Source organism: Polypterus senegalus, chromosome 3, assembly GCF_016835505.1.
Source record: "Polypterus senegalus isolate Bchr_013 chromosome 3, ASM1683550v1, whole genome shotgun sequence".
Lineage (NCBI taxonomy): Eukaryota > Metazoa > Chordata > Cladistia > Polypteriformes > Polypteridae > Polypterus > Polypterus senegalus.
The window spans coordinates 31,349,292-31,376,698 of NC_053156.1; the positions used below are offsets into that span (position 1 = coordinate 31,349,292).

Here is a 27,407-nt window from a genome sequence, read left to right on the forward strand (position 1 = left end):
TACACTGTGTTGGTGGAGTTTGCACATTCTCCCCATGTCTGTGTAGTTATTATTTTACTTCATGTACTCTGGAAAGGTTAAAGATGAAGGATTTACTGTAAATGTTGTCTTTTTTCCTGCTTTTTCCTTAGATTAGAATAGGAAAATAAAACACCAAAAAAATACTTTAGCTTGTTTTCAGCTTGCCAGCCCACTGAGCCACAACTTTGCAATACTATAAAGCATACACTTCCTCATAAAGGCACTCAAAACTTCTACAGCTATGGATGACATCTATATGAACAATGAAGAGTTATTCTCATCAGCTACATCCCCATCTCCCATGAAGCATGAGATGCTAAAACCACGCCAAAGCCCACTGAAGGCTGAGGCAGAGGTTCAAAATATCTATTTGAATCGTGGAGGCATCAGGGTTTCTACTTTTTCTGGCAGTCACCCCAGAACTGCTAAAGTATGCAACTCTTCATTAGAAGAAAGAGAAGAAAGGACGCATCATGGCAGAGAGGCAGGTAGGTGCCATGGCTTTAAGTCTCTAACCCCAGTATGTTGCTCTGCATCAAATGCTTATAATTTTTACCTTCAAACACAATTTACAGTTAATTTAAACTGTTACTAGACTAAAGTAAAGAAGTAAGCACTGCTGCCTTAGAGCACCAGAACGCTATGTGGGGCTTGCAGCCTGGTCACTGTCTGTATGCTTTTTGCATAGGTGTTTCTCCAAATATTATGTTTTTTTTTCCTCAAGCCCCACAAACTGAAAGAATAAATTTAGGATTAAATTAATTGATAACACTTTTTTAACCAAATGTTACAGTGAACCTCAAAGGATTTGTACTCCTCTTGCTCCTATTTTCAACCAAATGCTGTCAATATCAGAAGGGAACATTTTTTTTTTTTGTACAATGGGTGAGTTTTTTTTTGCTTTTAGTCAAGGAAACATGTAAATATGAAAGTTAAAGGCCAGTAGATGAAGGGGTAATAGGCAATCATTGTTGGGACTGGGGTATAAAGTTGCAAATTTCCTAAAGAATCCTTTTAATGAGTATTGCGATGTCTGTCTCTCCGGCACGATGATCATCTTCCTCTGTTGTCGGAGAAGCTTCCTAAACTCCGCATTTCAGTGGTGGCACTCTCTGATGTGCACAGACCTGGGACTGCCTGATCTCTATAGGTGGGTACACCATTTATTGGTCTGGTCCCTCTGATGGCTGTCTTACTCAGGGTGCAGCTGTTGCTGTAGTGTATTGGCTCCTCCTGATGGTGTCGGATGTCACTCCTTTCAACAGGCATATTATGAGACTCAGATTAAGGCACTCCCTGGGAGTCATGTCTGTTATCTCAGTGTACGCTCCGACCATGGTGAGTGATGTCTTGGTGAGGGAGACATTTTATTTGCACCATCGCTCAGTGGTTGATGGGTGCCCGCGAGGTGACACTCCTCTGGTCATGGGTGACTTCAATGTAATCACTGGCACTGACAGGGCTGGCTATGAGGATTGTCTTGGTCCTCGTGCATCTGATGACCATGGTGAACGTGGCTCCATGTTCCTTGACTTTGCAAAATGTCAGGGGCTGCGGATCACTGGAACCTGGCTCCATCACTATGAGCGGCATTGTTGGACTTGGTACTCCAATACTGGTGGTGCAGTGAAGGAGAATGATCACACACTCGTGGACAGATGCTGGTGGCTCTTACAAAACTGCAGGGTCTACAGAAGTGCCCAGTTTGTGAATTCTGGCCACAAACTTGTTGTTGCTACTCTGAAGATCCAGCTTACATCCAGTAGGCTACCACCTACTAGGAAAATGAGGCTGGACCTGACAAACTCCAAGATCAGGCTGTTTGTAATGAGTCTGCACACAGTTTGTGTGAGGAACTTGAAGATTTGTGTGTGACTGTCGATCCTAATGTGATATGGGAGACCTTCCATGTCAAGCCCATGAAAGTTGCTGAGGGTTGTGTTGGTGTTATCGGCGTTCCCAGAAGGAGGTGTTTTATCTCGCAGGACACCCTGGATATTATCGAGAAGAGTCACAGTGCACGGCTTGATGGCAACTCTGGTCTGTACCAGGAACTGAGAAGGACGGCTGTGAGGGTTCTGAGGGCAGATAAGGATGTCTTTGTTAGAGGAATCTGCGAGCAAGTGACACATCATCTGTGGCCTAGTGACCCACGTCCTTCTTACAGAGGAATCAAAGCATTACGCAAATCTGAGTCTGTTCCTCAGAGAGTCACAGTCAGGGTAGCTGATGGAACAGTCTTTACAGATAACACTGTAGTTGTGACCCGCTGGGCTGGCTATTTTGAGCAGCTGTTCAAAGCTGATCCTCCGGATGGGATGTTGGATATCTCTAGGTTGACAGTTCTTTAGGCTGATCCTCCAATTAGCAGTGGACCACCCAGTCACACTGAGATTGCACCGGTGGTGAACCAGCTGAGGGTAGGGAAGGCTGCAGGGATCTGTGGTATCCGGGGTGAACTTCTCCAGGCTGGTGGTAAGGCTGTCCTCCTGGCATTACAAGCAATCTTTGCTTCCATTTGAGAGAGTGGCATTAACCTAATTCACTGAAAAACGTGACTCGTCGTCCCTATCTGCACAGTGAAGGGTGATTGCCTGGATTGCAGCAATTACAGGGGGATCACACTGCCCTTGGTGCTGGGTAAGGTCCTTGCTAAGGTCATCCTCAATAGGATCTGTGATCACTTGCTCACCTACCAGTGACCAGAGAAGCTTAGTTTTATGACTAAGAAGTCTACCATCGACTGCATCCTGGAACTGAGGGTTCTCATGGAGCGCAAACGTGAATGTCAGCAGTTTCTTTGCAGCCTTTCTCGATTTTCGTAATGCATTCGACTCAGTTGATCGAGCTGCTCTGTGGGACATCTTGAGGGTTTGCGGGATCCCCTCAATGTTGCAGGATATCATGGCTGGCCTGTACACCTTTACTGTAAGTGCTGTGCAGAGTGGAGGCAGGAACTCTGTGTTTTTCCCAGTTGATTCTGGGATTCATCAGGGGTGTGTTCTGCTCCTACTCTGTTCAATGCTTTAATGGACTGGGTGTTGGGCAAGGTCATGGGGTCCAGCGGCTGTGGGGCATCTGTTGGTGAATAAAGATTGGCTGATCTTGACTTTGCTGATGATGCTGTGATCTTCGCGGATTCAATGGAGGCTCTGATTAGGGCTCTCGAGAGATTGAGTAAGGAGTCTGAGTGGCTGGGCTTATGAGTGTCCTGGATCAAAACCAAGATCCAGACCTTTAATGACTTCTTGGGCACAGCCATCAGCAGTGTGTCTGTCTACAGAGAGAGTGTCAGTTGTGTCGAGAGGTTTACTTACCTTGTCTCTGGTGACTCTTCCTGTGAAGTCAGGAGACAGAGAGGGAGAGCGGTTGGGTCATGAGGTCACAGAAAACGGGTGTGTGGTGCTTCCGATACCTATGCAAAGGGACGAAGGTCCAAGTCTTTAGAGTCCTGGGGCCTCATGTATAACGCCGTGTGTAGAAATCGCACTATAACATGGCGTAAGCACAAAAGCCGAAACGTGCTTACGCACAGAAAAATCCAGATGCAGGAATCTGTGCGTACTCCAACTTCCAGGTTCTTTCGCTACATAAATCCCGGTCGCCGTGAAAAGTAATGCTCGTGCACGTGCTTTATGTAATGCCCCAACTCCTCCCAGAATTACGCCTCTTTAAATATGCAAATCAATATAAATCGCCCTTAAGCTCAGCCTTCTGTGAAAAGACAATGGGAAAAGCACGGGAGAAAATATAAGAATTTCAGCGAATACCAAGTGGAGGCAAAGGAAAAACATACTATTTGTTCAAATAAACCGTGGTATAATCAACAAAAGGAAGTTGATCGAGTGACATAGCGTGTTGGGGAAACTTGAAAGCTCACGTTCACAAAATTGCACAGTGCCGGAAATAAAAATTAAGTCATATATCAAAGTCGCCGTGAAAAGGCGAGTTGTAGCCCACTGTCTGAGTGTCATATGAAAGCTTATTAGGATACAAAGAAAAAAAAGGCACACAGTGGGGAAAAAGCACGAAATGTCAACTTCAATCAACTTCAATTCAAATCACATCGTAATTAAAGTAGCACGTTAAATGCTTTGTTTTGTATTTGATCTTCTATGTGCTCTATGTGTGTGATTCACTACTTGCTTCTTAAACTGGCTTTCTTCCTCCAACTGGACACAGAATCCATTACATTCGTGATATTACAGTTCTCTGAATAACTAAAATACTGAGATGTATACGTGATATCATTTTCATGACGATAGGAGTTAAAGCACGTTATTAAACATGGGTTTCATGGCGCAGTGATTGTGTGAGACCTTCGATGAAATAATTTATTGCAGCAGTACTCAGGGGCGGCTCTAGGCTTGTGGTGGCACTGGGCAGAGGAAGAATTGGTGGCTCCTCCTCCCGCCAATATCAATATGGTATATTATGCACGGTGGATGGCCTCGTCCGTTGCAGACACTGCATAGCCGCCTTGTGCTCATGACACAAGCATTTAACTTTTGCTGAAATTTGTCGCTGCAATTTTAGCTGTGTTGTTATTTCCTCTTTGTGTTATATATTAAATATATATTCGTAGCCGCCACTGCAGTCCTTGCTTTTCTTTCCCAAAATACCCAATCACCACACAATCAGCTCTGTAATAGAAGTTAAGCCATCTGTAAACTCAGAGCACCGATTCTTCAAAATGTTTAAGGAACATTGAAATATCTTCGTAGTACATGTTTAATTATGCTATCCTTCACGACTCTCCCAGTGAAGAATATAGATTATTTAAATGAAGTTAAAGTTTTATCTGTATAATATAATAAACATATTTTGCTGCATTTCACCTTAAACATGATATCGTCATCATATGTAAATACGCGCTTTATAAAGTGGCTCAGGTTATGCGATATTATAACTGTAGTGCAAGTTTCCATTGAGGTAATTGTACTTACCAGTACAAACAGCAATTGATTGAGTGCATTTAAAGTTCTTGGGATGAAACTGTTTCTGAACCGTGAGGTCCGTACAGGAAAGGCTTTGAAACGTTTTGCCGTGGCTGAGACAGCGTGTACTTGAAGCGGTATACCGATAATTCTCTTTCCGATCAGCTGCTGCTGTGATTCACACTCAGATACAGTGATATAAATACTCTGAGTGATGCAGTGAGAGTAATATGGAAAAAGATGATCCGCTGTGGCAACTCCTAATGGGAGCAGCTGAAAGAAGAAGGTGCAGTGAGAGTAACAACGCTAAATCAGTTATGGTATTTGGAATACTATGGCTGTTCCCTGGACCATTATATTGTTACAAGTTAATTACAATCAGATGCGTTACACTAATAAACAATATGCGGTTAGTTTCAGTGTATTTATAAAGCTGCGTCAGGAAAATAAGGAGTAACCACACAGGAACAGTAGCATTGCTTTGACGCTGGGTGCCGCCAGTCTGCAAAACCGAGCGGAGAACTTGCGTACAACAAGGTATGAGGTACTGTGGAAAAGTGCGTGGCTTTACGCCAAGTGTAGGTTTTATACATCACGATTTGAATGTGGAAAAGTTCTTACGCAACATTTCTGTGCGTACACACCGTTTATACATGAGGCCCCTGGTGCTTTTTGTCTTGCTATATGTTTGCAAGACATAAACGTTATCCAGTGACCTGAGATGATGGATTTCTTTGGTACTGTTTCATCAGAGAATCCTTGGGTACTAATGGTTTGACTTTGTGTCGAATGAGCGGTTGCTCATGGAGTCCTGAATGAGGCATATTACCTGCACTGCGTGTTTGCCTGTGGGGTTGCCTACCAGGATCCTGAGCTATTTCGTTGTGTGGGTTGGTTGTGGCAATACACTGTACCAGTGCATGCTCCCTAACTTGACCCGATGGAGAAGTGTGTGGATGGATTGTTGGGACATACTTAATTATGCAAATTTAAAACATCTCACAGTTTGCGAATTCATTTGTCCAGAAACTAATTTAGTTGTGGGTGTATTGATTGTGGGATCAATCTACCTGGTGAATGCTTTTTGCTGATGACCTTGTATTTTGTGGAATCAAAAGGAAGGAGTGCAGAGGAAGTTGGAAAAATGGAGAAGGGCTTTTGGAGATACAGGGTTGAAGATAAATTAGAAAAAAAAAGAGAAAACAGGAGGTTTAATGTTGATTAAAATCCATAAGTTAGCCTTTTCAAATCTATTGAAAAAAGTGGATAAATTGAAATATCTAGCCCAAGACTGAAAACTAGATGTAGAAAAACCCATAGAGTACAATGTGGATTGAACAATTAAAAGAAGATATCAGGAATATTGTGTAATTGAGAAACACTGTTATCATGGCACTGCCAGATCTAAACAGCTGCGTGGCGATTTGCTCGCGTACTAAAGTGACTTTAGCTGCAGGTGGTTGTCCCATTTTACTTATGGTGCCAATCAGAGTTGCGTTGTGTCTATTAGCCAGCGAAAGCGCTGGGAAGAAACTGTCTGTTGTTACAGTCCTGCCTTTGTCCAGTCTGATAGCAGTCTTTGATTGCCGATACAACCAATACAACAAAGCAGGCATCAGCCACTTCTGAAAACAGTGGAGATAAAGGTCATCAAATCAGAGAGGGAGAAGCAAGTTCGTTGTAGCATGTGAATGTCACTGAGAGAATAAAACTGAATAATAAAAAAAACAAGCGCTAACTTTTACAAGTTGCTAAAATTTACACTGGGTGTTACAGACTCAAATTAAATGTATGTTTTTATTATATTATACAACTAATAATAATAATAGCTCACTACTCAAAACGCAGAGCACCCCTTCTCGAACCTGGTACCTTTGAGTTGTAAAACAGCAGTTCTTACCTCTACACAATTCAAGAATACATATATTATCATCCTGTCAATTGACATTTGAGTTTTGGATTTTAACTCACTGACAGCAACATGTAAATCAAATTTTTTTTTTCTTTGGTTATATTCTTGAATAAAAGCGCACATGTTTATTTGATATTTGAACTAAAGTCTTCACACATTATACACTTCACATCATTATTAGTATAAAATGAAAAAGTTTCTGTTTTAGGTATGTGTTCAGCATTTCTCGCATTTTCTTTCATCCTACACTTACCCAGATCTTTGTAGACATGTATTCTAAATAACAATATATTGTTTTATTTAACAATATATTGTTTTATTTACCATATACAAATCCAGACACCTCACTTCACACGCAGATAAGAAGCCTTGGCTTGAGTTTGTAGAAGTTTTTGTTCGAGTTGAGCTCCGTCAAAGTGGGGGATGGGACATCAGGCTGCTTGCTGCTTGTGCTGATTTACAAAACAAAAGACGCTGATGGAGAGGTGCGAAGGGGTTTATGGTGGACCGGGATTACAAGTTTTCTGTAGGCTGCAGGAATTCTAGTGTTAAAAGTTAATTGTTGTTGATTTCATGTAATATGATAACTTGCTGTTGTTGTTATTCTGCCTACGTTTTTGTCTTAACAAGCAGTCAAGGAACCTTAACAAAGGAAGCTATCAAGTAAGTCTTCACTCTTTCACCTGAATCTTTCATTCATGGATTCATATTGTCAATATTGTCACAAATATAGACTACAGTTAAATTCATACTTATACAGGCTGATCACAATACAGAATGTCACCATTCTTTCTGGCGCCATGATTACTGACTAGAACTATTACTAGTAAGTAGAATACCTCATTACTGACTGGTGCTGATTTACTGAGATTGATGTACTGATGTGCTGAATGTAGTGAATCACTTTTGTGTGAGAGTTAAGTAAAATACAGGTTTTGGTCTTAAAAACATAGTTTTTTTTAGCTTTAGAATATTAGAACGATTTTGTCGAGAACAGGCCATTCAGCCCAACAGCTCACCAGTCCAATCCACTTAATTCTTCCTAAATAACATCAAGTCTAATTTGAAAAGTCTCTAAAGTTTTGCAGTCCACTACATTACTAGGTACCTTATGCAATGTGTTTTATGGGTTCTCTGTGTGAAAAAAAATGTCCTAATGTTTGTGTTTCCAACTATGTTGTAGTGCCTTTGATGAGCTCATTTTAAAGTAATTGTCTCAATCCACTGTACTAATTGCCTTCATATTTTAAGCACTTCAATCATGTCTCCTCTTAATCTTCTTTTAAAGGCTCATCTCTTTTAATCTTTCCTCATAAGTCATTTCCTGTATCCCTGGAATCAGCCTAGTCACTCTTTGGACCTTTTCTAGTGCTGCTGTGTCCTTTTTGTAGCCTGGAGACCAAAACTACACACAGGACTCTAGATGAGGCCTCACCAGTGTGTTATGAAGCTTCAGCAGAACTTTCTTGGATTTGTTCTCCACACATCAAGGCGCTATATAACTTAACATTCTGTTTGTCTTCTTAATGGTTTCTGAGCAATATGGGAGTTGATAATGTTGAGTCCACTATGACTCCTAAATCCTTTTCATGAGGTGTACTTTTGATTTTCAGACTTCTCATTGTGTATTCAAACCTTACATTTTTACCTCCTACATGTAATACTTTACATTTACTGACATTAAATATCACCTACTATAATTTTTCCCAAGTCTATATGTTATCCAGTTCCTTCTGTAATGGCTCAACTGATTTTCGATTATCTGCCAATCCATGTAGCTTGATATCATTTGCAAACTTTACAAGTTTGTTACTTATATTCCAATCCAAATCATTTACATATAATAAAAATAGCAGCCGCCACAGCACTGACCCCTGCTGGACACCACTCTTATCTTCACCCAATTCTGATAGGGTTCCTCATACAATTACCCTCTGCTTCCTGTGTTTTAGCCAATTCTGCTCCATCTACCCACAACTCTGTGAATTCCCAATTTTTTCAGGTTTATGCCCAACCTCTCATGTGGCACCTTATCAAATGTTTCCTGAAAGTCAAGATAAATAATATCACATTTAATTTGATCATACATTTTTGTTGCTTCCTCATAGAATTCCAGCATGTTAGTAAAATATGATCTCCCTCATCTGATCCCATGCTGACTGTTCAGTAAAACTTCTGTTCTTGCCATGTGTAGCTCACTTTTTTCCTTAATAATTCCTTTCATTAATTCACTTGTGATGCACATTGAATACCAATAATGCTCAGGAGCTGTGCAAGAAATGTATAGCTGTTTTCCAATTGGAATGGTTTCTTTGCATCTTTTTGCTTGCACAGCAGCAAAGATAGTTGACTGTTTGGAAAAAGTACTTGTAGTCAAAACCTGTAGCATTGGTAGGGTGCAATGTGGGGCAAAGAGCAGAAACATCAGTTTCGGAAACCAGCAGGTCAGTAAGTAAATAACTGTCATGGTAGTGCTGAATAGTTAAAAGTAACTGCTATTCCTTAGTAGGATTAAATTAAGGTATATAATTGGATAGAGCTGTACATAGCACCCACAATGGAACAAATTAGTGCTAGTATAGAGTAGTGATGAGCAAACCCGACTGGGTTGTCTTCACCTCGGGTTCGGCAAAATCGTGGAAATATTTGGGAACTTCGCCAAACTCAGTGAAATGCTTTGAAATCAATGGTGAAGGAGGAAATTAACTACTTTTGAGTGGATGATAATGCAATGGTATTTTAAGTGTTCCTGAGTGCAACAGATGTGTGTGCCAACTGTGCTGGACAGATTACTGTGGGCAAAAAAATGCTAACCACTACACCACCATGTCTCACTTTTTGAATATTTGCTCTTGGAATATTTTATACAAAATAACACAGAGCCAGTTTTTGGCAACTGCACATATTAATACTGTGTACGCTAGAGGAGCTGTTGCCCCATTGAACCTGCCAGACAGACGTCCTAGACACACGTGTAAAAACACCAAGAATATTCTTTAATAATAATTATTCAATAAAGTGCACAAAGCACCACACTCTCCACAATTCTCTAATAATTAATAAACAATCATAATAACAATAATCCACAATCCTCCACTCCCAGCAGCTCCGTCCTCAGCCACCCAACTCTGGCTCATCTGCTGGGTTTTCCCAGAGTCCTTTTAAAGTTCATGACCCGGAAGTATTTCTTCTCCGGGTCAACACCACATCTTCCTTCACCAACTGTCCCGGAAGTACTACGGGTTTCCGTCGTCGTGACCCCGAAGTACTCCCGGGTTGATGTCTTCATAATATCCCCCTGGTTCTTGGTGAGCTCCCCCTGGCGGCACCCACGGCACCCAACAGGTCTGAAGATACAGACTACATGTCCCATGCTGCCCTGCGGGAATCTAAGGAACCATTTTCATCCAGGGGAGCTGCCATCTAGCGTTCCGGGGATGTAGTGCCCTGAAAAGGCTGTTTTTCTTAGTTGAGGGACGCCCTGGCCAGACTGAAACGCCGTCTGTCCATCATAATGCATTTAAATTATGAATCATTCAAATAAACTCTGTGAATGTTATTTCCTTCAAGGGTCTGACTTTTGTTAGACAAGCAAAACATCTTAACTCTAAAAGCAGTTTCCAGAAGAAACGGTAAAGGACCCTGGGAATTGTTGACACACGAGTGATTGCTTGTTCAGCATTTCCTGTGCAGCTACGCAGTTTTACTTCCTATTTATAACTTTACTCTCTTTAGCAGATTCTAATGGAGTTTTTTTCTTGTAACACTAAGACCAGTCTGCACACCAAATAAGACATCACATGTGCAACGTACTAAAGTCTCTCTTGTACTTTGTACTCAATACATTCTGCTATGTTACCCGGCAGCCAAGTGGCTTTTTCAATCATTTCTACAAACTGAATGTGGGTAGTAATGAGTCAGTCCATTATGTTTCAAACCTCCTGTTACAATGCTTCATAAACCTTTACCAAAAGAAAACCTTCAAGGTTTCTTAAATTTCTGCTGAACACTCTAGAATAGTAGACATGTGTATTTAGCTAGTCATCTGACTTTTAGAAGAGAAGTAGAGATTAAAAGTTTTTTAATGAAAGATTTTCTACAATTAGGGCTTTATAAATGAAGAGTTTTAAAATTTACTTTGATGTTAACTGAAATGTAAGTCAGTTCACCAAGCTTTTGTAAACTTTATGTGCTTTAATGTTTTTAATAGGGTACTTTATTTTTGATTTTCATTTTGCAGCTTCAAAGAAGTACTTCACCCAAAAATTATATATATATATATAAATATATATATATATATATATATATATATATATATATATATATATATATATACACTGTATATAAGAGACGTGTGTTTGAAGACCTGTATTTGAATAAAATTTCTGTCTCTTGAAAACCCTGAATGAACCTGTGCAACTTTCTGACTCAAGCATGTATATTTCATCTTACTTATCCCTTTATCTTATTTATCTTACTTAGTTTGTAGCAATGGCCAAGAAAATGGAGAACGGAAATAATATTTCTGATTGAACAGGTATCTATGGTCAGAGTGGACTGGGCGGTCTCGTGGTCTGGAATCCCTGCAGATTTTATTTTTTCTCCAGCCGTCTGGAGTTTTTTTTTTTTCCGTAAACTGGATGTCGTGACCTGTAGATTATGCAGCACAAGTTAACGTTAGTTTTTTCTCATGGATGTTTTGTTGATCTCCATAGATTCACATTTTTTTAGGAAGTTTGTTATCTCCATTTTCCTGAAAACATGATATTATGCATTTTTCTGTCATTACACATGGAGGAAGTAAGATAAAAATATTATTTTGGGGTGTAATATCCCTTTAAGATCTAAGGCTGGTGTTAATAGAGAAATGGTGCCATAAAAAAGATGGCCTACGGGCAAAAGTCTTAAACTGCAATGCATATGATTAGCAGTTCAATCCATACAACTGAATTTAAGGGACACTCACTGATGCACAATACTTGCCACTCAAAGTGTAAAAATTTATATTCAAACAATTCTTTTATAGCCGTGTTTTTATAAAGCAACCTGGGATAGTGTTAAACCATGGAAATGTGTCATATGCAAAAAAAATGAGGGGTGTTTCTTAAACAAAATTAATTAACTTTTTGGTACAACAACTCGTTCATGTGATGTCTTTTGTTCTTTTCTTTTTGCAGACTTCTGTGGTCTGTCTGCTCGCTCTTGCTGTTGGGTGGTATCTTCTCTTACTCTGTTGCTGATAGTGTTGCTGATTGCCTTTGGAATGTTTTTCATACACGGTAAGTGCCACATAATGAGAGTGAACCATTTGATTTTTTAAAATGGAGGCAGTTCTAAACTTTTTTGGGCTCTGTGATTGTTGACTCATTTTTCTTTCTTTCAAAAAGTTTTCAGCATTTGAATGAGACCCCCAATCTGTGTATAATAAAGGTACATTAGGCTCTTACTATAACCTGCAACTCTAATTATAATAAAGCTGTAAATATGTCTTTAAAGGTCATCAAGAGGATATAATAGTCAGGAGGCCTCTATATCAAAATGGACTCAGTTGGGTTAGCATGATTATAATCAGAGCTCATGAAGGACTTTAAAATGTGAGACTCAACTATAGCAGATAATTTTTTCCTTATTTTGGAAACCAAACGTTATAAGAAAACACAACTGCATTGAACAAATTACAGTAAGTCAACAATTTAAATGGAGCTCCAAAATAAGAGGAGCATAATCAGAGAAGACAATGGCATCACCTTTGCAAGATTTAATAGAGTGTAGTAAATTATTATCAATAAAAATGTAGTTGATTCTAAAGTAACTATGATGTAATGACAAGAAGAAATTATATTCCCTCGAATTTGGGTACAAGACCTTCATGGGTCAGAAAGATTATGATATCCAAGAAACTATGTAATTGGTGCTGCAGTATCTTATGTTGTATTAGGACTATTTAATATCGCATTTAACACACAATTAAAATCCTGTCAACTGTATTTGGTGCGTATTTGTTAGGCAGAATTAAAGTAGATTAATGTAGGTCCTCTAAAACCATGACATAATATATCTGCCTTCACACTCCAACACTACAAATTATTATCATACTTAGAATGAAAATCTGACTTTTATATTATCTCAGCCTTTAAGGAAGTGAGATGTAAGAACACTTTTATCTCTCTTAAGGTCATTGTGATGTCTTTTACATTTTGGCTTACTACATATTTTGAATAATCTATACTGTTTTGAAAGATTTATACTGTTTCCTCTTTCTCAAAAATGTTACTCATGATGCATAACCCTTAGTGGTTGAGTATGAGATGAAAGGAGAAAGATATTGGAAATTTTAAATGGTATCCTTATTTTTGTCATACCCAGTAAGACTATGGTTGAAAAAGGCACAACAATTACACTTGCTATCTTGCCCCTCACTTCCCTAAACAATTCAGAATATGCAGAATATTCTATATTGTGTATGTATGTTTTTTTCTTCTTCTTCTTCTTCTTCTTCTTTTTTTTATTATTATTATTATTATTATTATTATCATCAGACCAAAAAAAATATTTTTTATTAGTAATGTATGCTCTCAATGTCTACTGATATATACTAATTGTGTTTGTATATTATATATTTAGTATGGTATAATTTATATTCTAATTGTGCTGTTAATTTTATCATTTTTATTAAAAAACAGCACAGGGAGATAAATACTTCCACTATCATATGCTAATACAACAAGTTACTGTTAGTCACAATACATATTGCAGCCATATAGGTCCCATTGTTGACATCTTTCTTTGTTTTCCTCCTAACTTAATTGTCAAACATTGACTTTAAACAGCTTCTTTATAATCATCATCAGTATGACCCATTAATATTTTAACAATTGTGGGAATACTTGTTCTTCAGCTTTCAGTGGAGATGTTCAAATATCGGATTGACCGTCGACAGTTACTTTGAGTCTAAACGCAACTGTAGACTGTATCTGATATCACAAGTGCTGTTTAGTGCTGTAAAATTCAGTTTGCCTGATAGTGTTAGAAGTAAAGATCTCCCCAAAATATGAATCCTACTGTTTTCAATCTGAATTTCCTTCTGTTAAAGCACCAACACGGGGTGAAGCCTGTTTGGATTTAGTATTCTGTAATAATCAGGATAGAATTGAGGGTGTAGAGGTGATTGAACCACTAGGGTCGAGTGACCATAATGTAATACAATTCTCAGTATTCTGTAAGAGTGCAGATGCAAAGACTAAAATTGTTCAGTTGAACTTTGGTAGGGCTAATTTTGAGCAGATGTGACAAAGTCTAAGTAGGATAGACTGGGATAAGCTTTTAAGTGTGGAGACAGTCGAGGAGCAGTGGAGCAGGTTTAAAAATGTTTTACATGTAATGCAGGACAAATACATACCTAAATTTGGAAGTAATAGGAAACTAAAAAAAACTCCACGATGGATTAATAAAGATTTAAAAAAGAAGTTGCAAAGGAAAAAACTGCTTTATAAGGCATATAAGACTAATGACTGCAAAGAGAATCGTAGCGCATATGAGAAAATGGGGGCAACCATTAAGAAGGATATTAGAGAGGCTAAAAGACAGTTGGAGAGGAATATAGCAGATAAGGAAAGAAGACCCCAAGAGATTCTTTCAGTATTTTAGTAGTAAAAGAACAGTTAAGGAGGAGGTCAAGTTCATCAGGAATAGTAAAGAGGAATTAAAAGATACAGACAATGAAATAGCAGATGCCCTAAACTTACATTTTTCTGAGGTGTTTACAAGTGAGCAAGTGAATAACCTGCCAGAGGTAAACACAACTACTAAGGAGGTACTGAGGGATTTGGAAATTGTAGAGGGAGAAGTGCTGCTCAGATTAAAGATGAAATCAAACAAATCACCAGGCCCAGATAATATTTATCCTCGTGTTTTTAAGGAGGCTAGTGAGTACATATATAAACCCTTGACACATATTTTTAGGAAGTCACTGTGCACTGGAGAGATTCCAAAGGACTGGAAAATGGCAAATATCATCCCATTATATAAAAAGGGTGACAGAGCAGATCCAAGCAACTATAGGCCAGTAAGCTTAACAAGCATCACAGGAAAATTAATGGAAGGAATTATTAAGGATAAGATTGAGCAACACAAGGACAAGGACAGGAGTTATTCTGAACAGTCAGCATGGGTTCAGAAGGGGGAGGTCGTGTTTTACTAACATGTTGGAATTCTATGAGGAGGCAACAAAAGGAGACGATCAAAGTGGAGCTTATGATATTATTTATCTGGACTTTCAGAAAGCATTTGATAAGGTGCCACATGAGAGGTTGGGCATCAAATTAAAGAAGTGGGAGTTCAGGGTGATGTTTTTAGATGGGTGCAGAATTGGCTCAAACACAGGAAGCAGAGGGTGATGGTGCGAGGAACCTCATCAGAACTGGCCGATGTTAAGAGTGGTGTTCCACAGGGGTCAGTGCTAGGGCCGCTGCTATTTTTAATATATATAAATGATTTAGATAGGAATATAAGTAACAAGCTGGTTAAGTTTGCAGATGATACCAAGATAGGTGGATTAGCAGATAATTTGGAATCCGTTATATCATTACAGAAGGACTTGGATAGCATACAGGCTTGGGCAGATTTGTGGCAAATGAAATTTAATGTCAGTAAATGTAAAGTATTACACATAGGAAGTAAAAATATTAGGTTTGAATACACAATGGGTGGTCAGAAAATTGAGAGTACACCTTATGAGAAGGATTTAGGAGTCATAGTGGACTCCAAGCTATCAAGTTCCCAACAGTGTTCAGAAGCCATTAAGAAGGCTAACAGAATGTTAGGTTATATAGCATGATCTGTGGAGTACAAGTCCAAGGAGGTTATGCTCAACCTTTATAATGCACTGGTGAGGCCTCATCTTAAGTACTGTGTTCTAATGTTCTTTTATCTGATGTGGAATACCATATTTTCTTTACTTGATAGTTTTCACATCTAATTATGAAGATCAATGGATATCATGTGATGGGTTAAAACTAAACATTTACAATTTCAGCATCTGCTTTAAAGCAAATTTCACTGGATTGTTAATTTCTAGTGTTTTCAGTAGGCCCACAGTTCAGGTGTCTTTCTTTTAGATAAATATAGAGATTCATCAAATGTGTTACTGAATGCTTTATAGTTGGGGCGGCACGTTGGCGCAGTGGTAGCGCTGCTGCCTCGCAGTTAGGGGACCCGGGTTTGCTTCCTGGGTCTTCCCTGCGTGGAGTTTGCATGTTCTCCCCGTGTCTGCGTGGGTTTCCTCCCACAATCCAAAGACATGCAGGTTAGGTGGATTGGTGATTCTAAATTGGCCCTAGTTTCTGTGTGTCCTGCGGTGGGTTGGCACCCTGCCTGGGATTGGTTCCTGCCTTGTGCCCTGTGTTGGCTGGGATTGGCTCCAGCAGACCCCCGTAACACTGTATTCAGATTCAGCAGGTTAGTAAATGGATGGATGCTTTACAGTTTTTACTTGTGGCAGTCACTGTGTCTGTTCTGGTTGTTTCATGTTGGTTGTTAACATATGCTTCCTATTCTCAATATCAACTCCAAACATTTCATTTTATTCTCAGGTTTCTTTACTCTGTTCTCTATATTATCTTCCATTTTCTCTAACTTTTCATTTAGCTTTCCTAAAATTTAGTTTTAATGTTTCTTCAGATCTTTCATATCCTGGCTCAATTTGTTTAGCACTCATTTTCATTACATCATACATTTTTATGATATTAGCCTGCTGATATAGATGCTGGGAATGACACATGGTGTGTCAGGTTTTAGACAGAGATGAAGAGGTCCAAACTCAGATTTGGCTGTACAACCTTACAGTATATGTGCTTTGTAATGACATTTGCCCTTTTGTATGCAGGATGTAATTCCCAATTATTTAAATTATTCAAATTGTAGCATAGATTGGATACGAGACTTCTGTTAACAGTTCAATAACTTTATTTTGAACAACAATAACAAAATAAACTTACAGTATAACTTAGTTTGTAAATGTTCAGACATAGTCAAAGTCTGTATCACTCCATTTCCTTCAGACTGCAAACTTCCCCCATCCTAGATCTGGAAACATCTAATAATAATTGTTTACATTTAAATAGCAATTTTCTCACTACTCAGAGTGCCCTTCACACAGGGAGGACCCAGGAAGCAAACCTTCAATCTCCTTACAGCAAAGCAGCAGTGCTACCATTGCACCACCCGCGTGGATTAACACCTTGCTTGCATTTGCACAAGAACTTTCACTGAAACATCTGAAAATTATTGATGCTGCATTTACAAATATTTAAAACTACTCTTCTTTAAATGAAAAGGTACACTTACATTACGGCAATTACAAGCCTTCAATCCTTAATCCTAGCTTCCCGAGTAGATGTTCCACGAGATGTTTTCCCTAATGAAGAATCCTGGCTGTTTGAGGCCTATGTCTTTCTCCTCTCCCTCAAACTGGGCCATACCTTAACACAGTGCTAGAGTGGTTCTTCATAGGTGTTCTTCTGTTTAAGATTTTTCTCACATCTCTTCCAATAATTTGGTGTGTCCTTGAGTATTTGATTAACTACTTAACAAAAAGAATTTTGATGAATCAATTTTATCAGTGCCTTTGTGTGTAACAGAAGTATCAAGAATGATCCCTTTATTTAAAAACATTCAGCCTATGGTGCGGTCCTGCAGTCAGATACATAGTGATAAAAAAGAACAGCAGGGACTGACACAACTTGTATAAATGAACATTAGTTCAACAAAAAGAAGCATGACAGAATGCACTGATTATCATACTTTATTACTAATGGGGTGTCATTTTACAATCAGCCTAACTTAATTTCTTTAAAGGTTTGGCCACAAGCAATGTTTGGAATAATCCAATGAAATGTTAAAGATACAATTTCTTTAATATGAGTTGTCTATTTTTCTGTAAAGTGAGTCCATGATGAACATGTACTGTCCCTTACCACATGTACACCAGAGGTCCTCAATCATGGCTCTGGAAGGCAGTAGTGGTTGCAGATATTCAATCCAACTAGGTTCCAAATTAGAAGAAAGATCTTGATAATAATGAATCTAAGTATTTATCTATCTATCTATCTATCTATCTATCTATCTATCTATCTATCTATCTATCTATCTATCTATCTATCTATCTATCTATCTATCTATCTATCTATCTATCTATCTATCTATCTATTTAACTGTATTACTTATTAGTACTTTCATTCATCCAAGACAAATTTTAAATACATTGTCGAGTTTCCTTTTCTGAGAATGGTATCCATTTGCTTATTAACATATGATACTCCATGATGCAAATTCAGTATTGTAAATGGAACCCAGTTAGCTGGAGAGCTGGTGGTTTCTTTGTTATTTGCATTTTCATTGTTAATCATAGCTGGTTAAGAAAACAACAACATTTATTTATACAGCACATTTTCATACAAATAATGTAGCTCAAAGTGCTTTAACAATTAGGAAGGAAACAATTAAAAAATAAGTGCAGCAGCTTAAAGCTAAAACAGGCAATTAAGCATTGTGAATTGTAACAAGTGAGCCAACTAAAGATAATCCCAAAAACATATTACTTTAGCATCAAAAAATTGAGTTCTAAGTAAGAAACCAGGCCCACCATAGTATACCAAGAACTTGATCTCTTATGTTTTTTCTCTCATTTCACAGCTGAAAAAAAATTACATGATTTGAAAAAGACCTATGCCAGTTTATCAGAAAATTACACCTTAGCAAATGAGGAGCTCAACCAGACGAGGAGTAACTTCAGCCGTTTATCAACAAAGTACCTGACTCTTCAATTTAATTACAGCACACGTTTTGGTAAGAAAAGAATAGAAAATGTTAGCAGATGATAAAATTGATGGTAAAAAAAATGAATTGTGTTCAATGTCAACAACAAGCTTCCCATTTTTCATATTAAATTACTGTATAATAATATATGAATTTATTAGATTATGTTATAAATTACTTTTAATCTAATTATCAGGACTATTGTGTGATAGAAGAAATAAGATGAAGGTTAAAGGTAAGGTTTTTAAGACTGGTAAGATCAGCAATGATTCATGTAGCTGAAACATGGGATGTGAAGCGAATACATGAGAAGAAGTTGGATGTGGCAGAAAAAAGAGTGTGGACATGGATGTGTAGGGTTACCAAAAAGGGCAGCATAAGAAATTATAATAACAGAGGTACCTCAAAAGTGGGAGAGATACCTAAGAAAATGCAAGAAAATATCTTGAAGTGGTATGGAAATGTGATGAGGAGAAACAATGAATATGTGGGATAAAGAATGATAGGAATGGAAGTGTCGGGGAAGAGGCCAAAGCGGAGATGGATGTATAAAGTGAAAGATGATCGGAAGGAAAAGGTCATGACCAGCACGGAGATGCTGTTTGGTGAAGGTTGATTAAGTACATTGACCCCGCATAGAAATGGGAAAAGATAAAGAGGAAGAAAAAGAAGTTACAAATGACATTTACTTGAACCTTTTAGGATCCACCATCTTCCCTCTCATTCACACTCATTAACTCTGTCTTACTCCTACTGATTTTCATTCCCCTTCTCTCCAATGTGTATCTCCATTTCTCCATGTTCATGTAAACCTGCTGTCCACACTCACTGCAAATCACAACAGCAAACATCATAGTCCACGGACACTCCTGTCTAACCTTGTCTGTCAGCCTGTCCATCACCATTGCAAACAGGAAAGGGCACAGAGTCAATCTGATATAATCCCGCTCTTACCTTGAATAAGGCAATCATTCCTACTGTACACCTCACCATAGCCATATTGTTCCCATACATATCCTGTAGCAACCTCACATACATATCTGCTATTCCCGACTTCCTCATATAGCACCATAACTCTTTGCAGAAAACCCTGTCATATGCTTTCTCTATGTCTACATACATGCATTCCAGTTCCTTCTGACATTCTCTGTACTTCTCCATCAACACTCTTAAAGCAAACATCACATCTGTAGTTCTCTTTCCTTGCAAGAAACCAAATTTCTGCTCAGAGATTGCCACCTCATATAAATACACTATTAAATACTATTAGAAATAATTTATTAGTACATGTGTGCTAGGTTAAAAGCTTAGCTTTAAAGAAAATATGTACTGTCATACATAAGGTTGAAGTCTTTATCCAGGGTAACTTAGAAGATCAGAAGTGTAATGCAATTGCAGACTGTCATCCTTCTTTGACAGTATTTCGTTGTTACTTTTACAGTGTTTATTTTTCAGTTGCAGTAGCTATGAATGCATTTATAGTACAATCAAAAGGGTCATATCATCAACTGTATAATAAAACACTATGTCCATTTTCAGAATAATCCAATTGGTCAGTTTGGTTTTGGTAACAAGATCAAAATAAGAAGTTTGAGGATGAGATACATGAAGAGGAGTAAAGGCCACACTGAGAGTTGCCTTCCAAGACAGGAAGTATAAAAGTGGATAACAGGCTAGCAAGGTGCCTTGCAAATAATGACTACATTTAAAAAGCTGGCTTTATGACAATGGGCTCAGATTCTTTGGAGGATGCAGGAGATCTCATATGTTTTTAGATTTATTCAATTACTTGTATTTATTGGGTAATCATGCCACCAATGAAATCCTGACCCTAATGTAAATATAAAGTTTTGCTGCTTCTACTATTTAATTATACTGAAAGGGAATAGTTGGAGGACTGTCTCTGTGCTTGCAGGATGGTCAGTTATATTCCATGTCACCCATGTTTGAACATGCCCATCCAAAAATAATTTTCTGGCTATGTCTCTACTAAGTAACATTTGACATTGTATAGTGGTTTCTGCATACACATAAACTTATGACTTAGCTGGCAGAAGGCAGCACATGCTCACAAGAAAAATGACAGCAGTACCAGTCAGCCCATTAGACAACACAGACAGTCAGCTAGGTTGCCAGTTTAGCAAGTAAGTTTTGCTTTGGTTCTTACATGCTCTGCCTTCTGCAGCTCTGGCACAGGATAGCTATGCCATGTGGGGATATGTTTTTCTAGTTTTAAGATATATTTTAGATTTAGTTCTTATTTTGTTTTTGATTAAATTTTAGTTTTTTTTTTTGTTCTTATTTAGTTTTTCAACAATAAACCTTTAGTTTTTTAAACCTTTAGTTTTTTCATCCATTTGTTTCTTATCTGAGTCTGGATCACAGGGCCAGCAGTCTAAGCAGATTTCCTTTTTTCTCATCACCTCCTTCAGTTCTTCTGGGTGGGATACTGATGCATTCCCTTTCCAGCTGAACGATATCATTTCTTAGTTATGCCCGAAACATCTTGCCTTATAGGCCTCCAGGAGGCATCTTGAACAGATGCCCGAATCACCTCAACTGGCCTCTTTTGATGCAGAGGGGATGTGGCTCTACTTTTGGCACTTCAAATCCTATTTCCTAAGGCTTGGCCCAGACTCCCTACAAAGGGATCTGTGATCTACTTGTTTTGGTCACTACTCACATTTCATGACCATAGGTGAGGGTTGGAACGTAGATTGAATTCAAAAGCTCCACCTTTTCACTCAAGTCTCTCTTCACCACAACTGACTGGTACAAAATCCACATGACTGCAGGTACTGCTCCAATCCACCTATTAATCTTCCATTGTCTTCTTTGAATGACTTGTGAACAAGATCCTGGTATATTTAAACTCCTTTGCTTGAGGCAGACCCAAATATATGGTGTGGGTACACTGGGAACATTTGGCAGATGTCCCTGTAGCCCCTGGAGATCATCAACTTGCACCTCCGGGCAAACACCTGTTGTATTGAGCTGACTCTCTAATGTACTCATGTCTAGTCCTGTCTATCCTCATCACACCTATTAAAAATCTTAGTATCTTTAACTCTGCCACCTCCAGCTCTGTCTCCTGTCTTTTTCTCAGTGTCACGGTGTCCAACCCTTATAGCATAGCTGGTCTCACTACCATTCTGAGGGAGGCTGGGAACACCAAACCTTAATGGGCCATGTTCCGTGACTTTGTTGTTGAGACTGTAAGGTCATTATTGCCTGTTGCATTGGTAATTCCCAAACCCAGTGGTGGACGCCAACAGTAAAGGGAGTCCTCAGACTGAAGAAGGAGACCTCCCTAGCTAGGTTAGCTTGTGCATCTAAAGAGGCAGTTTAAAGGTGCCAAAAGGCCAAACAGTGTGTGGTGATGGCAGTATTGGAAGTAAAAAATCAGGACAGGAAGGAGTTTGGAGTGGCCATGGAAAATTCCTTTCAGTCTGGCTTGAAGTGATTCTGGCAAATTCCGTAAAGGTTGGAGACAGTGCCTGTGGATTGGTAAATTGGGGAAGGGGTGCTCATCCTTTAAGAAAAGAGACCAGAGGGTGTTTCAACATCAGAGGGATCAAAGTATTCTATTCTATGGTTCTGGAAAGTATGATCCAGCTGTTGGTTTAGCCACAGATTCAGGATTACATACTTTGCCCTGGTCATGGAAAACTGAACCAGCTTTTTACCCTCACAGGGGCTCTGTAAGGTTCATGGGAGAATGCACAACAACTCTACATGTGTTTTGTGGGTTTGGAAAAGGCATACAACCACATCTTTCAGGGTGTCTTTTGGGGGATACTTTGGCAGTAATGGGTACCAGGCCTGCTGTAGTGGGCTATTCGGTCCTTATACAACCAGAGTGAAAACTTGGTTCAAATTGTCGTACCAAGTGGGATACATTCCCGGTGAGTGTGGGACTCTGTCAGGGCTTCCCGTTACCACTGATTCTTTTCTTAGTTTTTATGAACAGAATTTCTAGGTATAGCCAAGGATTAGAGGATGTTAACTTTTTTCATGTGCAGGTTTTTTTCATGTACCATGACCCGTATAGGGAAAGCAGATAAGGAAGAAGATATGAAATGAGTTTTTCAGTATATATAGTGCATTTCTACAAGCATATTATTCACATTCAATATGGAACATCTTGTTAGAACAACATCTCAGATCATTCACTTTATAAGCAGCATGAAAAAACAGAATAAGTCATTGGTGAGTGATGAAGCATTGGTATTTGCTCTCATTTCTAGAAGGGAAAGCTGACTGATGGATAAATGACCAAAGAAATCCATAGACTCCAACTCCACCAGTGAGGGGTTATTTTACATATTCACAAACCTGTACAGTAATAATAATCTTTAATAAATATACTATCAACTGCACAGTTACGTGTGCATTATACTCAAAGATTATCCTGTTGAAAATTAAAATTATAAAAACTACTTTTGGCTTCATTCTTATTTTCTCCTTATCTCTTAATTCTAGTCTTCAGACATTTTTTTTAGTTATCGAAATTATTATGTTTCTGTTAGACATGTTTCATTTTAGTTTTCATTAACGGAAATAACAATGATAGAAATGTTGTTAAGGCTGCTGTTAGGTTATTAGTTTGGTGGGATTCACCCCACCCATCAGCACAACCAAAAAAATACATTGCAAGTGAAGTGCCAATAAGAGGAAATGAAAAAGCAAAAGCTCAATACGACAAAAGGAAAAAAGAAGGAGAGGTACAAACTTTATGTCATTGCATAAATTATGTTTGTTCACTACTGTAGTGTGATGGTGTTACTATCAATATTTGCACAAATATAAGCCATATAAGCTTGCTACACTACATAATGGATCTGCAAAGTTAGCCTGCAGGCGGTAAGCTGCCTGATTGTACTTAGCTACTTGTATGTTCTTTCCTTCATACATATAACGGAGCTATCTAGACATCATAGACATTGTCAAGTTCAGCAGGGGTCCGAAAGGTTTTTAGGCAAATATTGGACATTCTGTGTGATTACTTTAATGTAATGGTAATGATCTAATTATTCCTACTACCTGTTATATATACAGTATGTGACATAATGTATAAAGTACTGGAGTAATGTTAGAGCTTTAATATCCTCTTTCTTATGGATTATAAAAGACCTCCATTGAGGGTGGGGAATCTTTACTATAATTGAAACTATATCATCTGGCATTTACATTAAGACTTTAGGGACTTTCAATACTAGACGATATTTTTGTGGAAAAAATAAGTGGATAGGACTGGCAATCTTTGTTGGGCTGAATGGCCTGTTCTTGTCTAGATTATTCTAATGTTCTAATTTATACTTCCTCCGATTTTGATCCAGACAGATACCCTGTCAATTCCCTTTCTTGGTGTTCCCTTGAATTTAATATAGTACTTCCTTTGTTTCTCCTTTTTCTTCTTTTCACTACCCTTAAACTAAGGTTAGAATTTATATTTGCCCCATTTAATTCATAAGCTTTGAGGACTTGGTGTAGAGTCAAAACATTTCTTGTCTAGTTTGGCACTTCCAAATTTTTTCCTATCTTGAATGCATCAGAGATTTCAGAATCAGAGGGACTTTGTTTTTGAAGATTCTTGTTTTTGGACTTTCCAGTCACTGATGTCAAGTTGCAATGTTCATTCTTCCTCTATTTTCTTCTCCTTACAACTTATGTTTGTTATTAATGTGAGCAGTGTACCACTATCTTCTCCATTTATTTTATATCCTCTATAACTTATTTTGTTCTCAGTCACCTACTTTGAAGTCAGAGGCAGTTTTGTATGTGACTTTGTGTAAAGTATACTACAGGCTTCTTATTGTCAGTCTCGCAGAACAACCTTATCTCTGATCCACTCTCATAAAAATCAATTTTTAAAAATACAACATTTTCATATAAGACCACAAACTATTAACATGTCCAGTTCAAATATGTACACTGTCTTTATCTTAAAGTGTTTTCTATGGGCCTGGTTATGCATCATAATTGCCATCTATGTATGTATGACTGCTCTAGGCATATTGTTGCAGATATTATGGGAGTGCCCACCAATTCATGATTTCTAGTCTGTTGTGTCTACTTATTTGTCCTTCATTCTTTCTACTGATATACCTATAGTGCATCAAAGATTCCCTTTTCTCTTCTCTCTGTTTACTGTTATCCAGCAGAGGTTATTCTTTTTGGGTACAATCACTGAAATCTAGCCCCGCTATAGAAATCCACTGACTCTTTCTTTTTACAAATTACTTTCATTTGAACTTTAGGACATCTTTCCCCAGTATTGAAAAGTAGAAGTCAGTATTAAAGGTAGTCCAATGACAAATGGCAGGTATCCACAGTAGTGACATTTTGATTATTGTATTGAATTCACCAAGTTCATTTTTGGAGTGACCCAAACTTTAACAGATCATTGACCCTATTCACTTAATCATCAAATATGAGTGATGATTGTACAGCCTATCATTTCAAAAATACTCCATTTAGGGACACAATAGATTTATCACGAACAAGACACTGGTTTCCCCAGATGCTAAAGACCAGCTATGCGCAACTTCTACTGTACTGTTCTCTGTTGGAACCATCTGTCTTCCCAGCTCCAGGTGGTAGAACAGAGCAAAATGTAAGCAGCAGAGCAGGCTCAATAAATTTTATTCCTATCCCAATAACTAGTGCCACTGACAAAAGGAAATAGAGTATGGCAGTCCACACCATACAACCTGGGTCATCGAGGAGTTCTGGAAAGCAGAAAAATATCAGTAATACATCCAATATATGTTACCTTTTGTATTGTAGCTTCACAAATTTTTGGCAGTGACTGAGGACATTTTCATTTTCACTTCCCTCTTCTCCATCTTTTGACTGTTCCCGTTAGGGGTACCCACATTGGATCATCTATTTCCATATGTTTCTGTGCTCTGCATCTTACTCTTTCTCACCCACCACCTGTATGTCCTCTCTCACCTCATCCATACACTTCCTCTTTTCCTCTTGCTTTACAGCTCTATCCCTAGCATCGTTCTCTTAATATACCCAACATCTCCCCTCTGCACACGACCAAACCAACACAATCTCGCCCCTCTGGGTTTGTCTCCAAACTGTCCAGCTTGAGCTGACTCTCTAATATACTCATGTCTAGTCCTGTTTATCCTCATCACACCCATTGAAAATCTTAGCATCTTTAATTCTGCCACCTCCAGCTCTGTCTCCTGTCTTTTTGTCAGTGCCACAGTGTCCAACCTTTATAGCATAGCTGGTCTCACTACCATCTTGTAGATCTTTCACTCTTGCTGGTACCCATCTGTCCAAAATCACTCTTCTCCACCCACTCCACCCTGCCTGTATTCTCTCCTTCACCTCTCTTCCACACTTCCTGTTACTCTGCACTATTGATCTCAAGTATTTAAAGTCATCCACCTTCACCAACTGTATTCCCTGCATCCTCACCATTCCACTGACCTCCCTCTCATTTACAAACATGTATTCTGTCTTGTTCCTGCTGACCTTCATTCCTCTCCTCTTTAGAGCATATCTGCACCTCTCCAGGGTCTATCACTACAGATCACAATGTCATCAGCAAACATCATAGTCCACAGGTACTCCTGTCTAATCTCGTCTGTCAACCTGTCCATCACCATTGCAAATAAGAAAGGGCTCAGAGCTGATCCCCGATGTAATCCCACCTCCACCTTGAATGCATGTGTCACTCCTACCACAGTCCTCCCCACTGTCACACTTCCCTCATACATATCCTCTACCACTCTTACATACTTCTCTGCCACTCCCAAAACAATGCAATTCCTTCTGGCGTTCTCCATTCTTCTCCATCAACACCCTCAGAGCAAACATCACATCTGTAGTACTCTTTTCCAGGATGAAACCATACTGCTGCTTGGTAATCATCACCTCCCTTCTTAACCTAGTTTCCATTATTCTCTCCCATAACTTCATGCTGTGGCTGATCAATTTTATCCCTCTGTAGTTATTACAGCTCTGCACATCTCCATTATTCTTAGTACTAGTACACTTCATCTCCACTCCTCAGGCATCCTCTCACTTTCAAAGATTGCATTAAACAACCTGGTTAAATACTCCACTGCCACCTCTTCTAAACACCTCCATGCTTCCACAGCTATGCCATCTGGACCAACACCCTTTCCGTTCTTCATCCTCTTCATAGCTGGTTTGTGCATCTCCCATGTTTGGGTTTTGACTTCCCTCATTGATCAGTTTATAATCTCATTTTAAACTTGGGGGGTGATGTTGTCATGACTCCATGGAGACTTGACTTAAATGTCTATACACCTGTAGCCGCCTAAGTATAAGGCGAGATCAAACACGGGTAAAACGTGTGCCAAAAGAAATCTCTCAGTCTAAAAGTTTGTTTTAAAGATATTTAGTAAAAGTTAAAAGCAAATAATCCATTTTCATAAGGCATAAGAGGTACAACTGGGTGATGAAGTAGCACCATAAAGATGCACTGTCATTTTTATTCCTCAAGTCCATTGTTTAGATTACCTTCTGGCCACCATAGGAAGTGAAGAAGATCAGTGTCTTCATCTGGAACTTTCACTTGATAAAACATTGATTTAATACCTACCATGAGAGCAATTGGTTCCTCTCTGAATCTTGTAAGAACTCCAATGAGTGTAATAGTTAAATCAGGTCCTTTCCCCAACTGTTCAATTTGGGAAAACCCTTGGTAAGTGGTTGTACAGTCAAAAAACACT

General features: G+C 38.6%; 1 protein-coding gene across 1 annotated transcript in view; it reads left to right on the forward strand.

The window, feature by feature from the left end:
* Positions 1-262: 262 nt before the first annotated feature.
* LOC120526450 (C-type lectin domain family 7 member A-like) overlaps positions 263-27,407 on the forward strand; it is a 49,753-nt gene continuing 22,608 nt past the window's right edge. Inside the window, exons 1-3 of the mRNA XM_039749617.1 lie at positions 263-509; positions 12,048-12,149; positions 18,562-18,714. Coding sequence (XP_039605551.1) covers positions 263-509; positions 12,048-12,149; positions 18,562-18,714 — 502 coding nt within the window. The remainder of the gene's footprint in view (positions 510-12,047; positions 12,150-18,561; positions 18,715-27,407) is intronic.